Here is a 19069-nt window from a genome sequence, read left to right as displayed (position 1 = left end):
AGCTGCCCCTTTGAGCAGGAGGTTGGACAGGGACCTGAGGTCCACTCCAGCCCAAGCTACCTTGTGATCCTGTGAGCTCCAGGAAACACGCTGCAGACACAAGGTCCTCTGTCAGGAGGTTACACTTACTAACTTTTTCCTTCCTCTCTCTCAAGATAATTAAATAACTGACTCAGTCTTGCTGAGACTCATTCCACGTTTCAAGAAGATTTGTGACTTTCCAGCACAGACAAGTATCACCTCCACATCCTGACCAGGAATCAGCACCAGGACATGCTCACACACACAGACTGCAACACTAAATCACCTCTGCTCTACCCTCCTCCCCTAAACACCGCCAGAGGTGCGTCACGGACCGGCAGACAGCAAAGGAGCAACCATGGACAGACACAGCAGATGCAGAACTTAGTGGAGCCACTGATGAGTCTTTGAAAAGAGACCCACAATTTGAATTATTAAAGCAGTCAAACCTTTAATGAAGTTGGTTATAGCCTCATCATAAGGCTACAGGAAACTACCTACTGGTTTGTCAGCGCTGGGATTTCTAAGCGGTGCTCAAGCCCTGTAATTCAAGCACATTTTATTCTACGTTTGCAGAGTGCTAAAAGCCACAATTTACCAGGGTAATGCCACATTTCACTGGGAACTGAGCTCACATCTCTGTGAAATGCAGTTGAGACACTCATATCTCATACTGCTAAACTTCTGAATCCTAGTTAACTACACTCTGAACATTAACACATAAAACTGGCATTGAGGACCATTTCCCTGAAGTGAACAAACACAGACTAAAGTTCAGTAATGCCTTATAAAAAGGATGTGCTTGGAAATTCCTGTGGTACTGTGTTAGAAACCCTGCCGGTGATATTTTGCCTAAAAGTGACTCCTTTTACACCTAGCAGGATACACGACCCATTTACTGTAAGACAAGTGCCCCACAAGAGTAGTTTGATTTATGGGGAGTACTTGTAGATTCCCAAACCAGCACAAATGGCATGGACACAGATTTTTAGCCAAATGTGATGAGCACATCCAACTCAAACTGTGCCTCTTTTCCCTAAAATGTCTTTGAAAGAACCTCCTGAAAGGCCTGCTCACCTGACCAGCTGCAATGCAAATCTTTTGAGCATTGACTCGAACAATGACTCGAGAGAAGGATCTAGGAAACTAGATGGGAGAGAATTCCCTCCAGTACTCTTGACAGGTCACCTTGAAAAGGATAATAAGACTGGGAAAGCAAAAATCCCAACACTTTATTACAGCACAGGAAGGCGACTTAGACTCTCCTGCAACTTTGCAAAGACTCAGTACATGAAGCCTGATCTTCTTTGTTCCTCCTGGAAGACTTCTGCAGGAGTCTCGGGTGTTTCTCAGTTCTCACACGTTGACTGAAGGGACAAAATCCTTTAGGGACAGCATTTTAAAACAGTTGATTCACACACATCTGCACAGGAAGCAAGAGACTGGTAGCGGAGGAGTTAAGGCAGCCCAGCTAAAAGTCCCTTCTTCCCCGCTCATTTTTTCAGCAGCTCGATTCTTGCAGAGTCATTATTTCACTAGTTATTCAACCATTACATGTTCACCTCAGAAATCCAGCTCCTTCCTGCCCAAACCTCAAATACATGGAGAAAGGTTTCTCATAAAAAGTCTTCTGTCCCTCCTCAGTTTTAAGATGATAATGACACACATGAGACTAATTGCTCCACGTCTCAGTTTGGCACAGTGTTTCGTTAAACTGCCCTGTCCCATCCTTGTACTCTTGCCTGTGTATTCCTTCCTCACTGCACCCGGATCCAGCTTGTCATGCCAGACGAAAAAAGAGGGTGCAAAGGACTACCAGAACTGGCTCTGAGGCTCCCTTCCCAGTTCCCTTTATGAGCCTGGGCTGCAGCAAATCTGCAGCTCCACTTCTGCCCTATGCAAATCAAACCATTTAAATCTGCCCTCTGTGGGTACAAAAAGCAGCTTTTAAGGACACCCTTCCCCATGCTTACCTTCTACAGAGAGGAACGAGCCCAAAAGGCCTTTATAGGCAGAAGGTGAGGATGATGGACTAGAAGGTGCTTGGAAAGTTTGGGAGGGGAAGTGTCCTGGTTTTTTAGGAGGAGATAAGACTCTTGGTGACAAGAGCAAGAGTCACTGATTGTAACAGATCAGTGGCCACCTGCTTCAGTCCTGCTGGTTCAAAGCAGCAAGGAGAAAGCAGGACAAGCTGAAGTGCTGGAAGCACAAAGCAAGGAGAAACAGGGGGATTATTGCCCACCTGTCTGCAGGTAGGGAGGATCTCCAGCTTGGGGCAGTGGAACACAGAACACTAAGGAAGAGTCTGGGGGTGCAGGGAGGTGGCAGGGACATGTGTGAATTCAGAGGCACAGCCCTGCCATAACTCAAAGCAGCCAGAGACTCACAGACATGGGCAGATAGACGTTACAGTATTACTAAGACACACAGTACAATATAGAGGCAAGTCTTATACTGCTAGAGGATTACTAATAATAAGGCATTTAAGAGCTTTTCCTGTAATTTAAGGAGAAAGAGAGAATGAAGATACTTTTGAGACAGCAGAGGTGTACTCACCTGAAACAGAAAAAAGCTCATAAACTTATTATCAGAGAAAAATATTGCCTTTTTCCCTCTTTTTTGAAAAGATACACTTGAGGCAGGATCTGGACTAGCTGAAGGAGGCAGAGATACAAGACAAGATGAGGAGGAAGGGAAGGATCTGGGGAACCAGCAAGGAGAAATACCTTAAGTGTTTCAGAAGTCTGGATAGAAAGCGCTTTCAAAATGTTAAAAACCTCTTTGAATTTACTCCTTCTAAACCCTCCCTAGGCCCTGAACTGTTCAGAAGGAGCGTGCACGCCCTTTTGGCGTTCCTACTCCTTTTCCATGAGGTGTTCCGGAAGGGTCAGGGCTGACACACCACCAACAACTTGGATATTTGCTATTTTACCGCTGCCGAAAAGCCATTTGCAACTCACGACGCCGCTTTCCAAAACCACCCGAGGAAGAGCATTTGGGTACGAGTGCACCCAAAAGGTGAGTCCACGCCAAAGCCTATCAAAGTCCTGCTGGTGCCAACGTGAGGTGCCCGGTGCTCTCGCTTCGGGGGCCTGGGCACGGTTCCGTCCCAAGCACAGCCCCGCCGGACGCGCTCCGCTCCCCAGCCCTCCCCTGCCGGTCCCCAGCCCCGAGAGGCTGTGCCAGCCGTGACCGAGGGCTCGCAGCTGATGGCGAGGGCTCAGGCACGGCTCCTGCTGCTCCCACAGCGCTCCCAGGGCTGGGAGCGCCGGGGTCAAACCGCGCGGCCGCTCCGCAGCGGCGGCTCCTCCCGGGGAGGGGCTGGAGAATCCCGGCGGGGGAAGCCGGGGGGTTCCCCTGCCCTCCCCGCGGCCCCGGCGTGACCTTGCCGGGGAGCCCTGAGCCATGCGGCAAGCGAGCCCGCCCGCCCGCGGGGCCGGGGAGCGGGGGCGGCTCCCGCTGCCCGCCCCGGGCACGTCCCGCTCGCCCCGCGCCCGCCGCCGCCGCCGCCGCGAGGCCTCAGGGCTCCGCGTCCGCCGCTCGCCGCCGCCCCCGGGGCCGCCCCGCCGCCGCCCAGACACTCACCGGAGATACTGCGCGCACAGCAGGCTCATCCTCCGCCGCTCGCCGCCCGTCCCGCCGCGGCTCTCACAGCCCGGGCCGGCCCGCCGCCCCCGCGCCGCCGCCGCCGCCGCCTCCCGCCGCCGCCATCTTCCCGTGCAGGGCCCGCGGGGAGGAAGGGGCGGGGTGTCCCCGCTCTGCGCTCCGGCCGGGCAGGACGGCCCGCGCCGCGCCGGCCGCGCCGCTCCGGCCCCTCAGCGGCCCCGGGCAGCCCCGGCCCCGCCGCTCCGGCCCCGCCGCGGCCCCGGCAGGCTCCGCTCACCGCTCGCCCGCCCCGCTGAGGCGCCGCGGCCCTCCCGCCGCGCCGGCCGCGCTTCCGGGCCGGACCCCGCCCCCGCCGGCACTTCCGGCGGCGCCACCGGCAAACCCGTCCCCCGCCCGCTGCCATGGCAACCGAGGGGGCGGCGCGGCGTTGCCATGGCAACCGCGGCGCATCCCGGGGCCCGCAGCCCTGGGCCCGCCCCGGCACCCGCTCGGCGATCCGCGCTTTGAAACATCCCCGTCACGGCCCTCCCAGGGGCGCCTCGCCGAGAGGCGGCTGCCCGCGGCACTGGCGGGGAGTCCCAGTCACAGAACACCAAAATATTTGAGTCAGGTTGGAAGGGACCACGGTGGCTCATCTGGTCCCACCTCCCTGCCCCAGCAGGGTTATCCTAGAGCACATGGAACAGGATTGTGACCAGACAGTTCTGGAGTATCTCCAGTGAAGGAGTCTCCACACTCTCTCTGTCTCTGTTCCAGAGCTGGGTCACTGCACAGCAAAGTTCTTCCTCGTGTCCAGGTGGAACTTCCTGGGCATCAGTTCCTGCCCATGGCCTCTTGTCCCATTGCTGGGCTCACCAAGCAGAACCTGGGCCATCCTCTGACACCCTCCCTTTGGATACCAACATACATTGAGATCCCCTCTCAGTGTCTCTTCCCGAGGCTGAGCAGCCCCAGCTCCCTCAGCCTTTCCTGCTCCCAGAGATGCTCCATCCCTTCAGCATCCTCACAGCCTCCCCTGGACCTGCTCCAGGAGCTCTGTGACCCTCCTGTCCTGAGGAGCCAGAGCTGGTCCCAGCACTGCAGATGTGCCTCACAGGGCCGACAGAGGGGCAGGATCCCCTCCCTGACCTGCTGGCAGAGCTCCTGCTGATGCACCCGAGGATTCTCTTTGCCTTCTTTGCTCCCTGGGCACGCTGCTGGCTCAGTCCCTCAGTGCAAGGGCAGCAGTGGCCTCATACTTTCTTGACCTGAAAGGTTTCAGCTGAAACAGCATTTGTAGGCCTGGACTTCCCTCACTCATAGAATTATCTGTGTTAGAAGAGACCTTTAAAAGTCATCAAGTCCAGCTGTCAACAGTGTTGATGAAGCATACAACAAATGAGAGGGGAAAAGAAAAGAAAAGAAACTTATCTTTTATAAGGCCATTATCTCACACCAACTTCTGTTCTCCATAATCTGCAAGCTGAAATTAATTTAGGACAGTTTAGGATCAGATGAGCACTGAGGAGGCTGGCTAATGCAAGTGGTGTCATTTGAGTCTGAAAGTGACCCCGAGGACAAAACGGAAGATCAAGTTTCGTAAAAAAGTCCCCTGCATTTTTTTTTCAGGTTGAAACGAGAACCTGTTAAAGGAAACGATTTTCAGGGCCCCACGTGTTCAGACAGAAGCCTCTCAAGGCTGCGGAGTGGATTTCCTGGTTTAAGTGCAGTCAGGGCTGGGCAGGAAGCCACGGCCAAACCTCTGGTGAGATCCTGTGCGGCACCTCAGGCGGGCACTGCAGCTCAGCTCCCTCCCTCCAGGCTCTCAGCTGCACAGCAGGAGCAAACTGGTTCAGAACTGGGTGAACTGGGGCTGCTCCTGCCTGCCTGGGACCTGTCCTGAGCTAAACCAGGCTGAGTTTGCACTCTGAGGTTGTGTCTCCTGGATCAGTGCGCAAATGCAGCTCTCAGGACGCGCTGTCCAGGACTCTCCCCAGGCCCTTCACATTGTCCTGTGTGTCTGGGAGCCTTATCCTTCTGCTCCTGATACAGCTTAGGGCACTCTGCGCTTAATTGTGGCCTTCCAGTAGCTGAAGGAAAGGTACCACAAGAAAGATGGAGAGAGATTATTTTCAAGGATAAGGGGGAATGGCTTCACACTGGCAGAGGGCAGAGCTAAATTGCATATTAAGAAAAAATTCTTCCCTGGGAGGGTGGGCAGGCCCTGGCACAGGCTGCCCAGAGAAGCTGTGGCTGCCCCTGGATCCCTGGAAGTGCCCAAGGCCAGGTTGGACGGGGCTTGGAGCAAACTGGGATAGTGGAAAGTGTCCCTGCCCATGGCAGGGGGTGGGACTGGGTAAGCTTTCAAGTCCCTTCCAAACCAAACCATTCCAGGATCCTATGATGATTCAGTGATCTCTGAGAAAACCCACCAAGCAGCACATAACTGCACTTACACCTCAAACTTACCCAGTTTTCTCCATCACTCTTCTCCCAGGGATTATTCCAGGGCCTCCCCCTCCCTCCTTTTGGCCTTGGCCAAACAAATTGTTGCTTTTCCACCTTTTTCTGCTGGAGAGGATCACCTCCAGGGGCTTCCTCCCAGGCAGAAAGATAACATATAGCCTGACTTTAATAAAGTAACCACCAAACTGCAAAGAGCACTCTGGCTCATTTCCCCGGGGAAGCAATGCTGTTGCTTAAAATAAAAGGCTTGAAATAAAATAAATGTTCACCTGCACTGTTATCCCTTAAAATAAAAAGGGATTCTTCCACTGTCCCTGCACCTCCAGTTTTGGCCTCAGTTTCCCCTACACAACATTTCTGAGGGCTTCACCTTGCTGCTGATTGCTCTGCTCTGTTTCGCATGAAATTCTACTCCAAACCTTTTGTTGCACACAGCAAGGAGGGTTAACTTCAATTTAAGGGGGAGCCTCAAGTCAATCTCCCCTTTAGATTTTGTTCCATGAGATTTGTGATAAAAGTCTTCTCCTCAAAGAAGCAGATTCCTCACAGAGGTCAACTCATATTATCTTTTTTTGTCATTAACAGGTTATTAACTGCAACCTCCCATTTCATTAATTACACAGCATCTGGAAGGATTTGGTCCCCACGGGAGGTGGGTAGACCAGAGACACTGTAAACCCAGTGCATAAACCCCAGGCCTCAGCCAGCAATGCAGCCAAAACTCCCTGGAGTGAAGCTGCTCTGGTCTCCAGAGGGAAAGCCTCATAATCCCAAATCTGTTTTTACATCATTTGGTGGCCTCTGTCTCCACACAAGCTCAGCATTTCACAGACCTTGGGTGCATTTATCCTCAAAACGCTGATTTAGCCTGCTCTAAGAGGAAAGCAAGGACCACTTCCACTTAGCAGATTGTCAGAGGAACAGAAGAGATTTCCTCAAGGTCGTTTAAGACAAGAATGGAGAGGGGGACCTCATCAGAGCCTGCTCCCATCCTTCTTCATTAATGCTGCCACTTTAATTGTCCAGGAATATCCTGTGAGGCTCAGGGAGTCCAAGGCCTCCCTTTTGTGTGCATAAACTGTCCCCTTGTTTTCATGTGCAGATGTGGCCACTGGACATCCCTCTGTCTCTGTGCCAAACCCTGGCTTGTGTGTCTTTGAGACATCCCATTTTCCTGCTGCTGAGGGTGAAAACACGGGATCAAGGAAAGATGAGAGCGCAGCACAAGAGCTGAACGATGAAACACGAGATTCTCTGAAGGTCTGGTGATTTATTTCAATCTAAACGCTGGGAATGTGGGAGATTAGCACTCAAAAGTAACTGAAGAATATGAAGGAAGACACAAAAGTATGAAGATACCTAAACAATCTTAATTTTGTCCTCTATTCATCCTGATCAGTAATTATGTTATTATGATTAAAGTGTTTTTGTTGTCATTCCAGATTACACTATTTAGATTTTTAATTGTTAATGACAATTACTTATAAAAGCTCATTTCCCCAAATATAGCCCCTACGCAAAACTTCAGGAATTTCAACTGTGTAGAGGTTTCATTACTCCCTTGCAAATATCACTCAGTACAAAGAAAAATAATAAAACAGGGCTCCCTTCTTAAAGAAATCCCTTTTAATCCTTATAATTCAGAAAGCATCTAATAGATTTACTTTTAATTCTGTGAGAATAAGCCGGGGTGTTGGGTCCACAACCTCGACCCGTCTCCAGGAGCTTCTGTGGGAACCAGGGGTTTTATTCCAGCTGGGCCACCAAGTGAGCAGTTTCCTAATTCAAGATCTTTTGCTCCTTAATTCTCAAGGAAGGGTCTTTGGTTTTTGGTGTTTGTTTTTTTTGTTTTGTTTTGTTGTTGTTTTTTGGGGGGGTTGTTTGTTTTTTAAGTGTATTGTTGCATTACAAATATTTCTTAGAGATCCATGACTGGCACGTGGGGAGCAGAACTGAACCCAGTTCTTAGCCCTGGACAGAAATGGCTCTGAAATGTCCCAGAGAGGGTTCACAAATTGTTTAAGGCCCTCTAATAGCCCTTTTCTCTGACACGTTTGGGTTCTTTTAAAGAGTTTGCAGACTGCCAGTTTAAAAAGCATTAAGCTGGAAGGTTTTCCTTCTTCTTCCCGAGCCCAGGAGGGTGGACAAGGTGAGAGGCAGTGCCAGGAGGACCGAGGAGTCCCCATTCCTCACCCCAGGGAACACATCCACGACCTTCAGCTGCACAGTCCCACTGCTTGTGGGGAAGAGCCAGACAGATCCATGTGCAGAAATACCGCTGGTGTGAATCACAGGTGATGTTTCAGGTGTGCTGAAGAGGTCTGGCCTCACCTCCCAAGTCCTACAGGTGAGGATTTTGCAGTGCTGATATGAGCTCCCTGTGTCGGGGTAGACAAGTCTCTGTGTTTCTCCTCTTTTCTTCCCGAGATAATAAACCCAAGCTAATCATCCCTCTGCCCCCTCTCCGTCCCACTGTACCAGCTCTGCAGATGGCTGCTTGCCACCGTGGGCTGGGCTGGAGCCCAAACTGGCTGGAGCTCTTGGGGTGCCCCGGCACTTGCACAGCAATCACAGGGAGGGCCGGCAGGGAACACCTGGATCCTGCAGCTGGGGCAGTTGCCTTCACCCCTGGGGGACCTGCACCCACAGATCAGGGAAAGCAGCAAGGAAAAGAAAATAAAGGCTGGGTTGGAAAAAACGTTGAGGGGGGAAAAGAGGTGAAATAACCTCCACTGCACAGCCTTGCAGGCGTCGCTCCCGCCCCAAACCCCACCGCGCCTCCCCAGCCGGCACCGTTGCTAAGTGACAGCTGATTTACTACATCACTCACCCATCCGGCGGCGGCGGCAGCAGCAGGAAAGCCAAGGTAGAGGTGCAGGCAGCGCTGGCCAGACCTCACCCTCAGCATGGCCAGGCAGTGCCTCATCCCACACCTGCACAGGCGACCTGCACGTGTCACTGGCCTTTAGGATCAAACTCCAGGTGAAAAGGAGCAGGCAGGGATTGGGCTGCGTGGCAGGAGCTGGTGGGCCTGATGGGTTGTGCTTGGGATCACCAGGCAGTGGGAGAACTCAGCCATGGGCAGTTTTTTCTCCATATGTGCCCTTTCCTGCAACAGCAGCACCCAATGCACGAGTGGTGCAACCTGTGGAAGGGTGAAGGGAAAAGATGCCCTCCTGCAAAGTTTCCTAGGCAAAATTAGCAGGGAGTGGGGTTGAGACTAACAAAAAAATCCAACTTTCTCACCTGAACTTCAGCCTCTTCTGTATAAAAGGACTCAGGGAAGAGTCTTCTTGCAAAGGGCAACCTCACACATTTCACAGAAGCAGCATAGGAAGAAAACCAACACAGCCCCAAAAAATAATCCAACTGAATCAACAGATGTCTCTACAGAGCTAGTAAGAAGGTAGAGTACTGTACCTTTACTGACTTGGTGCTGTTTGTACATGTATTTATTGTCCTTTCCCCATGCAGCCAATGGAAAGAGATGGATTCCTCCTCCCCGGCCTTCCTCAGAGCTCAGCCCAGGAAATAAAGGTGACACCAGTGTTTTTAGGACACCTCACACCCCAGTCCAGCCCATCTTCCAGCTGATCTGCCTCATCTGTGCCACCCACCTGCCTGTTGTTGTGGGCTTTGAGACTAACACTGAGAGTGAACCTCTGAGAAGCCAAATAATTTTGTGTTTGCAGCAGCAAACTCCTCACCTGGTTTTCTGCTGGTGAGAGAACAAGGTTCCATGGAGGACCTTTGTCTGTAGACAGACATTTACACCCTTAACACCTTTTTTTCTCCTACTTTAGAATATTCTCCTGGTAATTTTAGTTTGGGTTTGGTTTTTTTTCCCTGGCTGTAAGAACCTCTGGCTAATGCATGTAAAATAGTTTCTTCTTTCCACACTGAAAGACCTGTATGCTTGGGGTTTTTAATGGTTTGTTTAAACTCTGGCAGCTCTGCCTGCTTCCCTGCTGATCCCCAACCTGCAAGGCCTATTCAGAGGGGGCTGTGAGCTCTCAAACTCTCTCTGGAAATGTTCAGGGCCAGGTTGGACGGGGCTTGGAGCACCTTGGTCTAGCAGAAGGTGTTCCTGTTTATGGCAGTGGGTGGAACTGGGTGACCTTCAACTCCAAACCATTCTAGGATTTAATGAAACACCAGTGGGTTTCAAGCCAGCTTGATGCCAAAGAGGATCACTCTGTTAATAGATCCTACATCTCCCTGGGGATCTTTTTATCTATTTTATATTGGCTTCCTTCAGACAGTGAAATGGAGGTGTTAGGTGCAGCTGAAGCCCCCCAAGCCAGTTTCCCCCTGGCACCCCAGAAAAGGGACTGGAATCCCCTGAGCGGGAGTGGGGGAACACACGGAGCACAGCTGCTCATGAACACTGAGTCTTGCATATCACAGAATCGTTTAGGATAGAAAAGACCTCTGAGATCGTCAAGTCCAGCTTGTGACCAGTCACCACCTCGACACCCAGCCCAGAGCACTGACTGCCACATCCAGTCTTTCCTTAAACACCTGCAGGGACGATGACTCCACCACCTCCCTGGGCAGCTCATTCCAATGTCTAATCAACTTTTCTGTGAAGAAATTTTCCCTGACGTCCAACCTAAACCTCCCCTAGTACAGCTTAAGGCGATGTCCTCTTGCTCTATTGCTGGTTTCCTGTGAGCAGAGCCCGGGCCCCACCTGGCTGCAACCTCCTTTCAGGGAGCTGTGGAGAGCAACAAGGTCACTCCCGAGCCTCCTCTTCTGCGGGTTAATCCTCCTGTTCCATCTCAGTCCTGAGGATGCCAGCGTGTCACTGGTGCTCCTCTGTGTGCGTGTGTGTGTGTATAGGGGGGATGTGGGTGTGTGTCCATACGTGGGATGTGTGCCCACATGTGGATGTGAGGGTCGGCGCATCTCTGCCAGGGCGGGTGCCCCTCTCTGCGCCCTCGGGGGGTGGATGTGTGCCCGCGGGGGTGCGCACACGCACATACACGCGTTTACGTGCCCCCACGCGTGTGCGGGTCCCCGCGGGGAGCGCTCCCCGGGCCGTGCGTGGCGAGGGGCGGCCCCGTCCCCGCTCCCGCAGCCGCGGCGCCGCCCCCGCTGCCGCCCGGCCCCGCTCCATCCCTCCTCCCTCCTCCCTCCCGCAGCCGCACCGAGCCACAGACCGCGGCGGGGCCGGGCAGGGCCGCACCATGACCGAGACCACCAAGACCCACGTTATCCTGCTGGCCTGCGGCAGCTTCAACCCCATCACCAAGGGCCACATCCAGATGTTCGGTCAGTGCCCGCGGCGCCGGGGCGGGGCGGGGGGAGGCTGGGGGGATGTACCCCACGGTGGGGATGGGGGGTAAGGGGGGGGGTCGGGGTGTGCGTGGGGTGCAGCCCCGCTCCCGGGGACCGCGGGTGGGGGAGCGGCGGGGCCGGGCGCTGTCCGCGGCCGCTGGTGCTGAACCGCCCGGGCCTCCCCGACCTGGCCCCCCATCCCTGGGGGCTGTCCCCCTCGGACAGCGGGGTTCGCCCCTCTGCACAACACCCCCCTTGTCACGCTGCCGCTCCGCACCCCCCCGGGGTCGGTCCTGGCCGTGTTTGTCCCCCCGCTGCTCAGCCCCGGGCTCTGCCAGCCTGCGGCCGCCGCAGCGCTTCCATCTCCTCTGGCCGGGGAGGAGAGAGAGCCAGGCAGCCACAGCCAGGCTCCGAAAGTCAACAAAAATACTGGCAGTTAACCGAGATTTTGGAGCACCCGACGTTTAGATTGATAGGAATGGGAAATGTTCGTGTGAGATGATGGGTATTACGGAGCGTCCGTGCTATGATACAGATGATGGGGATGGTAAAATCGCCGCCACAGCCCGCTCAGGCAAGACAAGAGGGAGGGAGGGAGGGAGAGAGAAAGGGAGGGAGGAAGGGCCATCTCCATCAAAGGCAGTCTGACATACCATAAATACTGACGGGTTCGGGTAAAGCTTGAAATGCCTGAAGATCCCTTATGCAAACAGCAACTCGCTTGGGGCAGGGAGGAGTCCTGCGAGGGTGAAGTGTCCACTGCAGACCACTGAAAAAAAAAAAAAAGAGAACAGAAGGATTAGCTCCTCTAATATCCCTTCTCAGAGTGTAGAGACAGGATCCATCCTTTATGTCTGATAGGAGATCTGAGGCTGGGGAGCAGATGCCGAAGGTCTCGTGCTGCCGCTGGAGAAGCATCCCTGGGGTTTCTAAAAGCTGTACATAAGTTTTTTTAAGAGCAAAAATAATTGAAAATCGGCTCGGGGTATTTCTACGTCAGACCTTGTTTTTGTAGACCATAACGAGTTGGGCAGGAGGCTGGAAAATGATGGCTTTCTAGATGCAGACGATCACATTGTTATTCCATTTTGTAAGTGCCTGAAAAAATGTAGTCCTGGGCAACAACATACCTGATATTTCAAAAAAATCCTACTCCTTAAGCTAAAGGAAATTGCCAACAAGGATCAAGAGGACCTGTTTAAAAATAAAAATAATAATTACATGAAATTGCAAGGGCTTGGTGGATAGAAGCCAACCACTGATGAAACAGATTTCTGTAAATCGCCTTCGGTCCTATTTTGATTAAGTAATACTGAAAATATCAATGCAGCCCATATTCAGTGGACTAAAAACCAGTAAGAAGATATTTTAGAAAATAAAGATTGGTGAGATATTAGTATGCAGTGGGCGTTCTTATAGACTCAAAATGAGATTTTTTTAATTTTTTTTTTTTTCTCAGTGCTGTTCAGTGTCTTTATCAAAGACGTGAAAGGAAATATATAATCCCTGCTGGGAAAAAAAGTGCCAGTGACCCCAGAGAGGTCAGAATAGCAATTCATGCTGGTAATGAGGCAGTTGTGCTGCCTGGCTCGGGGTGTTTGGTAAAAAGGGCTTGTTCAAACAGCAAAGTCATATGTCCAGCGAGGAAGAACGCACATCCAACATCAACAACAGGCAAATGTCTTCTGCCAAACAGCGCCGGTGTCAGGCACTGGAGGAGGGATTGTACACAGCCCACTGAATGCAAACTCTGTGTGGTGCTGGGAAATACAGCAGCAAAGGCGCTCCTCGTAGATACAAGCAGGGGAATATGAAGCAGAGGAAGAAAGGTTGTATTATTTTCCATGTACAGCATCAGCAAAACCCTTCTCGGAGGAGCAGTGACAAGAATTGCATTGGCTCCAGAAGCCAGGCTTGGTGGCAAGAGAGGCTCAGTCTGGATCCACTCTTTAAGATGTAAAGGGGCAACTCGATCTGCTTAGGGGAGGGATATGTGATCTCTGGTGGAAGGGGGCTCCTTTAATCAGCAGAACTGGGACCGGTGGCATGCTGGGAGCAGGTTTGGATCCTGCACAACTTCAAACTACAAATATGGGGTGTGGGTTTGAGTGAAGGTAAAGTACCTGGGTACCTGATGGATTCTCCATCACCTGAAGGCTGTGAGTGAACACTCAGACATCTTCCAGGAGGACATGTTCTAGCTCAGAGGATGGCTTGACAGAGAAATTTTCTAGGCATGCATCCCATAGAAATCCTGGAATATGTCTTGAGATACCTGATGGAGACAAATGAGACTTCCACAAGGAAAAGACACAGAATTTAGCTTCTAAATCCCTGATCATTTTTATTTGAGGAACACTTCCCCCCAGGTCTAAAATAATAATTACATGAAGCCGTGGGAATCTCAACCAAGATGTGTGCTATTCCTCTAGCTCTGTGCTGTAGAGTTCAACCAAAATAGTGCTCCATCCTGGAAATGTTGCATTTCAAACAGCTGAATTTGTGCAAAAACATTGTCTTTATCATTCAGGCAAATGCTTGGGCTCTGAGAGCCTGACAGGAGGAGACTTTTTGCTTAAGGTAGAGAGATTAAAATTTATCTCTTTAACACATGGCACTAATTAAGACAGAAGGAAGTGCAGTATTTGCACGGGGATGTCACTGCAGACGTACCACCTATATGCCAACCATCATTTTTCTCACTATGGATTTTAGCATGTTTTATTCAGGCCAAAAGCCAACCTTTTCCCATAGGATTTTTTGCCTGAATAGGAGATGGGCTAATTATGTGGAGTTCTCTTCTAGTGGGGGAAAGGTTCCCACTGGGCTATTCTTTCCACCAGTCATGTGAATTTAAGGCTCATCATTATCCCTGGGTTTCCAGAAAGCTGGGGTCCTTCTTGCAACCCCAAATCTGCAACGCACCACTGACCCTTGTGCCTGTGTGGAACTGAACTTACCACAGCAGGGCTCCCTCCATCCTCTGCCAGTAACAACTCTGGGGCCCCCCAGATGAAGCTGATTCACGCCTGTGTGTATAAAATGAATATCATACATGTAAATTAATACTCAGCATAAGATACGTAACATATAACAAAAAAAAAGTAGGTGAGATATGGGGCTGTACCTCCTTACCAGGGGGTCGACACAAACGCCCCACACAGTCCCCAAAACAGAGTTATTTGTGATATCTGCTGTGCTTGGAGAGATAGGTGTGTTCTGAGTCACAAATCTGAGTTGTATTTTCCAGCTTTGCGTGGCTGTGAGGAAAAGTTTGGGATGCTACTGTGGCTGGGAGATAAGGCAGGAGGAGAAACGGGGGAGAGGCTCTTTCTAAAGCTTGACACGAACACTGGTGGCCTTTCACCTGAGATGAAACCCCCCTGCAGCCAGCTCAGGAGGGGAACCTCCTCCCAGCCATCCCCACGCTGGCTTTCCACGGGGGACAGGGGATTTGCTGCCTAAAGGACATCTCCCTCCATCTTGGCCTCCTCACACTCTGCCTCCCTCTTCCTCCCCGTGCAAAGGATGCCACCCAAAGGACAGAAGCCAAGGGACCAATGTCAAAAGCAAAACCCAATCCCTGCAGGCCTGCTGAATGCGCTGAAACCCGTGCTGGCCCCCTGCCAGACAACGAGCCTGTGCTTGCTCTGACAATTAAATCATTTCCACACCTTGGCCCAGCTCAGGGAGCCCCAACACAACTGCGTTCAAGAGCTTGAAAACCAAAGGGCAGCTCTGCAGAGCAAGGCAGAAAGCACCTTTTTTTCAATAAAAAAAAAAAAAAAAAACCCAACCCCCCCCCGTGGTTCAGTTTGAAGGTGGCCTTGGGTAAAATATTGGGATTAAAAAGGCATCACCAAGCAAGGTCAGAGGCTCCAGGGCTGGTGTGTTCCAGGACTGGAGAGGGAGCCAATAAAGGGCTGGAGCTGAAAGGAAGATGCCAAGATGAGCTTCTTTGTAGTTCTGCAGGGGAATAGGCTTGCACTGTCCCATGGATATGTGAGAATCAGAGGGTTGTTCTGATGATTTCTGCAGACTGAAATGAAAGATTGGGTAGGGAGAGATGCTATCAGGTCCATCAAGATGCAGCATTTCAATATCTTTTAATTAATTTTTCTTAGAAGAAAAGGTCTCTATGTACTTGCCACATTCTCCCTTTTGGCACATTAGACAGTTTTTTTCTTGCCTTTTTAGAGTTCTGAGATTCCTCACAACCCATCCTTTCATGTGCAGACTTCTGGCTTCAATCAAACAGCCTTGCTCATCAAACAGGGTTTTATTTCTGCCCAGCTGTAAGAGCAACCTGACACAGCTTCATCTCCAGGGTTTGGATCACCTCTCCAGCCCCTCTTCCACCTTCTCTCATCAACCTTTGAGTAGCAGAACTTCACTGGGGACACCCCTGCCCTTGCAGAGGAAGGTTTCAGCTGTCCTTCCCCAGTTCCTGGTGCCTCTGAGGTCCAGCCGTGTGGACTCTGTGGCCCATGGGGATGCTCAGAGCTGCACTCAGAGGCAGCAGGTCGGATAACACCCCCCAAAAAAAACCAGTTGGGACATTACTGTTTGGCTCTGTCAGAGGACTTTTTTTAACAGCTATTTTTTGGGCACTGTCAAACATTCAATAGCAAATAGGCAATTTAATTATATCTTACCATCTGCCTGTGTCCTGCCTCTCATCTCCTCTGTGCTGGGTGATGGGTTGCTCCAGGTACGTTCCTGTAGGAGGAAAGGGTTTATGAGATGTTCAGATGTGCCCTTCTCGCAGGGAGTCTCGGTACCTCAGACATGTTTGGCCGTAGAGTTTCCCACCTACTTCAGTTCAAACAGTGGTAGGACCTGGACTTGCCCAGAAGAACGTTGCTCATAGATGAGCTGAATCCTGAAAGTCAGCAAATCTCCCCTATTCTTCCCTTTTTAGTCTACTTAGAATTGAATTTTCCCTAGATCCTACGTGTATCTGTTATTGGGGAGAGTTCACATCCCAACCAGCAGCTGGGTAAAAAACCATTTCTGACAGAAACCAACGAAAGACTCCTGCGATCAGAAGTAAAACTCCCCATTTGGCTCCTTAAGAAAATCTGAGCAATTAAAAATCCCAGCAGGCTGCTCTTTGATTATCCAGTGCAGTCCTTGTAGAGGAGCAGCACTGAGAGCTGCTGCATCCCACAAAGACTGGTTTGAGATGGAGGGATGCAGTTCTGGGAGTAAGGAGGGATGAAGAGGCAGGAGCTGAGGCTTTTGTTTAAGATGTGCTGTTTAACATCTCGAATTTCAGGAATCGCTTTTTCTTGTCTGACTGAGATGACTGAACTGCAGAGCAGTTTAATGAGAGCGTCTCTGCCTGGGATGGAGCTGGGAGAAATGCCTGAGCAGAGTGACAGCTCACCCTTTCCCCTTTTGCTTAAATGGGAACACATCTACAAATGTCCAGAAGCAAAATTCCGCCCCCCCTCCATCCAGCAAAAGCTTTGTCAGGAGCTCGAGAGAGGTTTTGCTCTGCTGTCTGCAACATGAGTAAGAAGTCTGGGCCCCTGCGAGGCTGCCTGCCGGTTCCGTTTCATCTCCGGGTTGGAATCGGAATGCGTAATTAGCCGGAGCGATCGATGGAGTGGGAGGGGTAATGGGAGGACCTGATGGACAGGGAGAGCCTGACCGAGCCCTGGCTTGGCACTGGTGGGGCACAGCAGCACCAGCAAGGACCCGACCAGGGGCAGAGCCAGGACACATCTTACAACACCCGGGTTCATTTATTGACCAAGGAGAGCTGGAGCATCCGTGCTCACCTCTGGGCAGTGCAGCAGAGGAGCCTCCACTGCCACACAGGCAGCTGAAATCACAGGAAACACCTGAAAAACAGCTGAAACCTTTCAGCAGTGCAAAGGGGTCTGGGAGGGCGGGTTGTGCCCACCCCTGGGTGCTCCTGGCTCGACGTGAGGGCAGGCAGTGAGACCCCTCAGCCCAGCCTTGTGCCGCGGTGGGTGAGTCACCCACACCACTCCAAGCCCAGCACTCGCCCAAAACGTGCTGAAACTGCAGATTCTGGGGTGCTGTGCCAGGAGGACAGAGCGGCACAGGCAAGACTGCAGCACCCATGACTCTTTTATGTGCCATTGTAGATCGGTTAATGCCACATTCCCACCACTGCACCCCACACAGCCTCCTTTTTTCACAGCCTTTATCACCAGCTTCCTGCCTCTCAAGCATTTCCTCTCCTCTTTGTGACCCAAAGTGAGGAGGAGTTTTCCCAAGCACGAGATTAAACTCTATCCTCAGGGATTCTTTTAAAATATTTATAAGCTCTTAAATATTTAGCAGTATTTATTACGGTCTGTGAGGCATCACATTGTTTCTATGACAATGCCACCTCCCAAAATGTGCCACGTACCATCTTTTACTTCCACCGACTATAAACAAACTCGGCAGCGAGAAATCCGGTGCTACAACCTCATTCAAGAGAGAAACAGGGGCTCTGCTTCTATTTAAAATCCCTTTGCACTCACTACAACGCTCTCACCTCCCTCGCCATCTTCTCTGGTGTTTTTTAATAGCAGTTTGTCTGGTGTTGTATTGATTGCTAAACCCCACCAGAGGCAGCCCACATCTCCTGTGTGACCTTGGGCAACTCACCAAACCTCTCCTGAGTGGGGCACCGAGGGGGTGCCACGTCCCTCCTGTCCCTGCCAGGCTGCTGTGGGGTGGGTGCCACGGCAGTGGGGGGCAGGGGTAGCAGTGGGTGGTGAGCAGGCTGATTGATCTTTGTGCATCCTCACCCCTGCACGCCTCGGGCTTGCAAAATCCCTTCTGGCAGCAAGGCTGGGGGGCTGCAAGGGATCCCCTGAGTCAAGGGAGGAGGCACAGAGAGGCATCAGAGCTGGGGTCAAGACCACATCCCACCACTTGTGGTCGAAGGCCAAGCAGAAATAGTTCAGCTGCGTTGAGTGTGCAGCACAGGGAACCCCAAACTCTACCCCAACCTTAACCCTAACATCAACCTCCACCTGGGACCAGGGAACCCAAAGCAGCTACAGAAAGACTCAACAACCTCTAAGAAAGAAAAGAATCAGCTCCAGATAGAGACAGGGTGAGGTCACCTCTGGGTTTTGAGATGAGCCTGCCCTCCCTGCCATTTATAACACCTTATTCTAAGCAGTCCCACGGTGCCACCACTGGATTTTCAGAGTGCCCTGCATGGAGAAAGCCAGACAAAGCCTGTAGTGTCCATCACAGCCCTGCAAACGAACCAGGAACAGAACACAGGCCTTACACCCTCAAAGCAGCATTGCTTGCACATGTTGATAGTGGGCAGTCACGTCCAGAGAAGACAGCCCAGGTCAGGAGCTCGTTTTTGCCTCTCCAGCATCAAGTGGTTTCCTTCAGTAAGCCTGAGCTGCTGGATGTGGCTTGGTCACACCAGCAGAAGACTGCTAAATTAATATTTGGGAACAGAGAAACCTAGAGTCTTTAGAAATATGTATTTTCAAGAGCCGCTGTAGGGCTTGCCCCAGGAGAAGATGATGAACTGAGATAAGTCTCTTTTGGATCTGGAATGGGCAGCAAAGGCAGAGAAGTTCCCCGTGGGATGGGTGGAGAGCCCTTCTCTGAGCCAGGCAAGGAAGGACTTGCTCAGCCTCTGCTCCACAAAAGTTTCTATTTTCATCGAGAATCCAACAGCCCCTAATTGAGCTTAAGCCTTCCCCGAGGAGATGACATTTCC

General features: G+C 51.6%; 2 protein-coding genes across 6 annotated transcripts in view; one reads left to right on the top strand and one right to left on the bottom strand.

Annotated features, from left to right (window-relative positions):
- SMG7 (SMG7, nonsense mediated mRNA decay factor) overlaps positions 1-3714 on the bottom strand; it is a 44052-nt gene extending 40338 nt beyond the window's left edge. For 3 of the 5 annotated variants that reach the window (XM_027900505.1, XM_027900509.1, XM_027900508.1), the window contains exon 1: positions 3607-3712. In XM_027900505.1, the coding sequence (XP_027756306.1) occupies positions 3607-3635 (29 nt within the window). In that variant the 5' untranslated portion in view covers positions 3636-3712. Of the gene's footprint in view, positions 1-3606 lie in introns of all 5 variants that reach the window. The other 2 variants (XM_027900506.1, XM_027900507.1) reach the window with 2 other exon arrangements.
- A 7462-nt stretch (positions 3715-11176) lies between these two features.
- The window catches only part of NMNAT2 (nicotinamide nucleotide adenylyltransferase 2), a 22999-nt gene continuing 15106 nt past the window's right edge, over positions 11177-19069 (top strand). Inside the window, exon 1 of the mRNA XM_027900520.1 lies at positions 11177-11346. Within this exon, the coding sequence (XP_027756321.1) occupies positions 11262-11346 (85 nt within the window). The 5' untranslated portion in view covers positions 11177-11261. The remainder of the gene's footprint in view (positions 11347-19069) is intronic.

This window comes from Empidonax traillii, unplaced genomic scaffold (assembly GCF_003031625.1).
Source record: "Empidonax traillii isolate 1590-97213 ecotype Southwest subspecies unplaced genomic scaffold, ASM303162v1 scaffold734:size1267433, whole genome shotgun sequence".
Classification (NCBI taxonomy): domain Eukaryota; kingdom Metazoa; phylum Chordata; class Aves; order Passeriformes; family Tyrannidae; genus Empidonax; species Empidonax traillii.
This window is presented reverse-complemented; position numbering and strand designations above follow the sequence as displayed.